This window comes from Podarcis cretensis (assembly GCF_951804945.1).
Source record: "Podarcis cretensis genome assembly, chromosome: 1".
NCBI lineage: Eukaryota > Metazoa > Chordata > Lepidosauria > Squamata > Lacertidae > Podarcis > Podarcis cretensis.
In genome coordinates this window covers 85,127,082-85,133,081 of record NC_137170.1, presented here as the reverse complement: position 1 = coordinate 85,133,081, position 6,000 = coordinate 85,127,082, and the positions used below count along the sequence as shown (strand labels likewise).

General features: G+C 43.3%; 1 protein-coding gene and 1 pseudogene across 2 annotated transcripts; both read left to right on the top strand.

Annotated features, from left to right (window-relative positions):
* The first annotated feature begins 482 nt into the window (after positions 1–482).
* Positions 483–1,412, top strand: LOC307215051 (olfactory receptor 5AR1-like; annotated as a pseudogene). The gene has a single exon. The product of its transcript is annotated as an olfactory receptor 5AR1-like (transcript).
* A 2,395-nt stretch (positions 1,413–3,807) lies between these two features.
* Positions 3,808–4,746, top strand: LOC307214853 (olfactory receptor 5AR1-like; the record flags this gene model as incomplete). The annotated part of the gene is made up of 1 exon (XM_079973906.1): positions 3,808–4,746. The coding sequence occupies one exon, from the start codon at positions 3,808–3,810 to the stop codon at positions 4,744–4,746; it is 939 nt and encodes a 312-aa protein (XP_079830032.1).
* Positions 4,747–6,000: the final 1,254 nt, after the last annotated feature.

The window sequence follows — 6,000 nt, the reverse complement described above, 5'->3', positions numbered from 1 at the left end:
AGGCTGTCTGTGTAAGATGGCTGCCTGATTCCCCCTAGCTTGCCCTACTCACCTCACCTTCGCAGTTCCCCTCTTTCAGCCAGCACTAGCAGACGGAGGGGGAGAAAGGGGAGAAAGTTGTTGCTTTGGGGATGCTCTGACTAGGAGTTCCCATTGCTCTGTTAATCTTCATCTAACCCAGTGAGTTTTTATAATTTTTACTGCATTCATTCTCTGCTCCACTGTAATTATTTGAAAGAGTAACTTTTACCCCTAGAGAAGACACAAGTTTTAATAGATTGTGTTCCTTTCTAAGCATACATCAGTTGAGAAGTATTTTGTCAGTTTTATAGAGAAGGCTAAAGAAGCAGTATCTGGCAATGCAGACTAATTCTCCATTTTTCTCAAGCAGGTTACAACGTTACTATTTTCTGGAACTGGCAGTGCAGGCTTTGCCTTTCCTCACTTCTCCTCTTCATCTCCTGTTCTGAAATTGTCTGGTGATGTCTGAGGGCAATCACACCACCGTGACAGAGTTCATTTTTGTAGGCTTCACAGATGATCCACGCCTAGAGGTTATCCTCTTTGTGGTGTTCTTATTGATCTACCTGGCAAATTTGGTTGGGAATGTGGGCATGATCCTCTTGATCCTCCTGGATGAGCAGCTTCACACACCCATGTACTTCTTCATCTGCCAGCTCTCAGTAATGGACCTGGGCTACTCCACTGCCATTGCCCCACGCATGCTGGCTGACTTCCTGTGCCAGCGTAAGGTCATCTCCTTCTCCAGCTGTGTCATTCAGTTTGTGTTTTTTGTGATATTTGTGGATGCTGAATTTTACACCTTGGCTGCCATGGCATATGACCGCTATGCTGCTATCTGCCGCCCTCTCCATTACTCCTCAGACATGTCAAATAAGGTCTGTGTGGTGCTAGGGATTAGTTGCTACTTTGCAGGTCTGATGAGTATGGTGGCCCACACCAGTCTCACATTCAGCTTAGATTTCTGTGGGCCCAACGTTATCAACCACTTCTTCTGTGAGATCCCTCCACTCATAGCGTTGTCTTGTTCGGACACTTCCATCAGTGAAATCCTCCTCTTCTTCTTCTGTGGAGTCAACGAGTTCAGCACCATCATTGTCTCCTACGTTTTCATCTTTGCTGCCAACTTGAGGATCCGCTCTGCTGAGGGCAGACGTAAAGCCTTCTCTACCTGTGCTTCCCACCTCACCAGGGTCACCCTCTTTTATGGGACAGTTATGTTTATGTATCTGAGGCCACCATCAAGCTACTCATTAGATTAGGACAAATGGGCCTCTGTGTTCTACACACTCGTGAACCCCACACTGAACCCTCTAATCTACAGCCTGAGGAACAAGGATGTGAAGGAAGCATTTAGAAGAATCATCAGCAAGAAAATGTTTTCACACTAACTCTGGTTATAACTATGAGGCGGTTCATAGAGATTGATGAGGAAAGTGATGCACTGTGTACCTAGTAGAGCAGAGTTATTCTGTGAAGTCCTGGTTATCTATACAACTGTACCTTGGTTTTTGAACAGAATGCGTTCCAGAAGTCCGTTCAACTTCCGAAATGTTCAGAAACCAAGGTGTGACTTCCAATTGGCTGCAGGAGCATCCTGAAGCCAATTGGAAGCTGCAGAAGCTGCACAGGACATTCAACTTCCGAGTCAAAGTTTGCAAACCGGAACACCTACTTCCGGGTTTGCAGTGTTCGAGTTCCGAGTTGTTTGTGAACTAAGTTGTTCGAAAACCAAGGTATGACTGTATAACAGCACAAAATTTGTGTTGCTGAGGAAAGGTTCAAGAGAAAGAACTTCAATTAACATATTTAATTATCTCTGTAAGGATGAAAGGGAGAAAGTGACAAGGGGAGGGGTACCCTTGAGAAGTATTTTTAATGGCTTCCTGTGGAGCCATGTAATCCTTGCATCAGCCATCTGGAGCTCTGAGCTGGATAAATAAATACCACCTTTTGACTTGCCAGTTTACAACAGCTAAGAAGCAGAGGAGAGGACAAAAGTATGGACTGAGCATCTGACTTCCAGGTGGGATAAAGTTTTTCAAAGCAGGAGGGGCTCAAGGTTGTGTAAGTAGATATGTGGACCCAAGCTAGCTCAGGGAATTTTGGAAATTTAAGAGGTCAAGGTTTCTGCTTGAGGAATCCCCTAGCAAACATTGTCCATGCTAGAGAGTCCACGTTGCTTAGAATTCTTACTCAAGTTGACATTGAAAACCAAGCAAGAATCTCCTGAAAGCAGTTGTTGTTGTTGCTGCTGTTGTTGTCGTGCTGCTAGAATTGGGCAACAGATAGGCACAACAATATTTAACAACCCAAATGCTGTGCTCTTCCAAGGGTAGTCTGATTAAAATGGCTGGTGAGTAAGATGCAGTGATGGCTACTGACCTGGATGGCTTTAAAAGAGGATTAGACAAATTTATAGAAGAAAAGGCTATCAGTGGCTGCTATGTAGGGTGGTTATGTTCTACCTTCACTGTTACAGGTAGCAATACTATTTGCTGTGAATCACAAATGAGGAGAGTGCCTATTCATTCATGTCCTGCTTGTGGACTTTCCATAGGCATGTGGTTAGCTGCTGTGAGAGCAGAATGCTGAACTTAAGAGGCCTTCAACCTAATCCAGCAGGGGTTTGCTTAGCTTCTTAATGTTTACATATTCAAAACCAGGACAATTTCAGGGTCATTATCTTCTTTTATAGCAGACAGAGCTAACAATTCAGGGGGATCTGCACAGGGAATATTTACTTCAGTGGAATCTGGAATAAGTCATGCAAACAGGGTGCTACAGAGACCATGGATATAACCCAGAGAACTAGTAGGACAATGGAAGGTTCCAGGCCCTGTGCTGCTCTCATGGTTCTCTCAGGGAAGGTTGGGTAGAAGACTAAAAGATCCATTAGCTCCCAGGAAGAAGAGATGGTAGCAGGAGAAGAGTAACATCAGGAGAGTATAGATGCTTCCTCCCCTTCTCCCACAGATTAGTGATTTGGGGAAAATTTGTTGAAGATCTCTCATAACACCAGACTCCTCCTATGTCAGGAAAAGAGGGGAGGGAGTGTCTTAGAGGAGCTATTCACCCAGAAGTCCCATTCTTTAGCCTAATCCTATCTGCCATGGTGGAAAAGATTGCAGAAGCTTCATATCCTCAATCAACTGCACCAGTTGCATAAATGTGCCCCTGGATTTGTTTCCCTTTTTACTGCACTCTCTGGCTACACTTTTCTAGATCCAAATGCAAAGTATATGAAAAAAATTATTCACTCTATTGGGATCTGGTAAGAAATGGAGCTACCAACATGAGTTTGACCAAACTGCAGGAGGCAGTGGAAGACAGGAGTGCCTGGCGTGCTCTGGTCCATGGGGTCACGAAGAGTAGGACATGACTAAACGACTAAACAACAACAACAAATGGAGCAAATAATGGTCAAGACTTTATAAAGCAGCATATTCTATCTGTGGCTTTAACTAAGGCAGGCTTTGATTCCAATCAGGGAAAGGAATGAATAAAAATGTTTAATTATTGTACATATAATAAAATAACTGTTTTCTTTTCTTTAGGAAGAAACACTGAATGTGATAGTTTATGTTCCTTTCATAACATTGACTAAGGGGACTTGAAGTGATTGGTGGACCCAGTTGCAGAAGGAGTGCTGTATTCTCTGTCCAGCAGGGCAGACTGCCTTTCTCCCATTCTATTGCTCTACACTACAAAGCATTTCTTCTGCCTCAAGTAGTGTCTTCTGTCTTCTCTCCGGATCCCAAGATCCCCAATTTGTCTTCAGCCACGATGGCTGAGGGCAATCATAGCCAGGTGACAGAGTTCATTTTCTTGGGCTTCACAGATAATCCACGCCTTGAAATAGCTCTCTTTGTGGTCTTTCTTTTCATCTACCTGGCAGATGTGGTAGGAAATGTGGGCATGATCCTCCTGATCACCGTAGATGAGCAACTCCACACACCCATGTATTTCTTCCTTTGCCACCTCTCCTTAGTGGATCTGGGCTACTCTACTGCCATTGCCCCACGCATGCTGGCCGACTTCTTACGCCAGCGAAAAATTATCTCCTTCTCCAGCTGTGCCACACAGTTTGCATTTTTTGTAGGTTTTGTGGATGCTGAATGCTATGTCTTGGCTGCCATGGCATATGACCGCTATGTGGCCATCTGCCGTCCTCTCCATTATACCACAGTCATGTCAAAGCAGGTTTGCCTGGTACTGGCTATTGGTTCCTACGTAGCAGGTCTAATAAGCCTGGTGTCCCATACCAGCCTGACTTTCAGTTTAGATTACTGTGGCTCCAATATCATCAATCATTTCTTCTGTGAGATCCCCCCACTCCTAGCATTGTCTTGCTCTGACACCTACATGAGTGAGATCCTCCTCTTCAGCCTCTGTGGCTTCATCGAGTTCAGCACCATCCTTATCATCCTTATCTCCTATCTCTTCATCTTTGCTGCCATCATGAGGATCCGCTCTGCTGAAGGCAGACGTAAGGCTTTCTCTACATGTGCTTCCCATCTCACTGGAGTCACCCTCTTTTATGGGACAGTTATGTTTATGTATCTGAGACCGACATCCAGTTACTCATTAGATCAGGACAAATGGGCCTCTGTGTTCTACACGGTTGTGATTCCTATGCTCAACCCTCTAATATACAGCCTTAGGAACAAAGATGTGAAGGAAGCTTTTAGAAGAGTTGTCAGCAAGAAAGTTTTAACCCAGTAATATCTTCTCTCAGTGCTCTTTCTAGTCAATTCTGCTTGTCCTTTGCCTAGAAAGCACGGGTCTGAGCAGTTTCCCACTTGTCTCAGACTTTCTAGGCATGGGTCCAAATGATTTTGCCTTTGCCTCCCGCTGTCCTCCAGAAAACCCACTCCTTAGTGCTAAATCTGAAGAAACAGTAACCTGTGGTAAACTCAATTGCTGTTTGTTCTGATTCAGCACTAAATATTGAGTTTCCCTGGGGGAAAGCAGCAGGGCAGCCTTCAGTGATGACATGCTAAGTTCAAAACATTACGAGAAGGAATACATTCCAGGTCTTATGCTGCAAAATAATATTGTGCAGGAGTCTATAGATGTTTACAGAGGATGATAATAGCTATTCTATACTACTAAATAAAGAGAGGGAAGAAGACTTGTTTCCATTAAGAGCTGTAATATTTGTTTCCATGTGTGTGGCTCTGTGAATATAATGCAAGTTTTAGAATAATTACAATATTTCCCAGTATTTTTCACTAAACACACACACACACACACACACACACACACAATTATTCTTTCACATTAATTTTAGTGGGACTAAGTGTGATTAACTTGGTCTGGAGCCAACAAAAATGTCCAAAGAATTTTAATGGTTTCCTTTCATGCGTCAAAATATATTAGGGACTATGTCAGGATGGGAAAAGAACTATAAAAAGCACTCCAGAAAAATTACTTTAAGAGGTGAGCTCAATCCTTTGCTATGCAGAAGTGAGCTCAGTGAGACTTTCAGGTATGTGTATAGGATTGAAGCCTTAGTAATCATTTAAGTTCTACTTACTACATTACACTCACTGAAAGTTTTTGGGTTTATTTCTCAAGCTACTTATGGGAGATTTATGTGACTCTGGGTTATGTGAGGCTTGCATCAAAAATGGAAGGTGGAAAATGGTGTGGTGGAAAATGGTGGTCAAAATGCATAGTAAAATTATATGTTCTGCATCCTCATAAAGATGCAGCATAACAAGAGTCACTGAGGTGAAGGTATGGCTGCTTCCCAAAAGACAAATTCTACACACATTCTTGATGATTTGTGCTCATGATGATCTCAAGACAGTCATACACAATCCTGCTTTCAATCCTGTTTGCTCCTGCAAATGTTTTGAGGTGGTCATTTCATGGACTGTGGCTGGATGAAAGACGACAAAGTGCTGGGGTAGCATCAGGTCGTTGGATAGAGGGTGAACAACTGAAATGATGTCTATATTTGCCTATATAGTG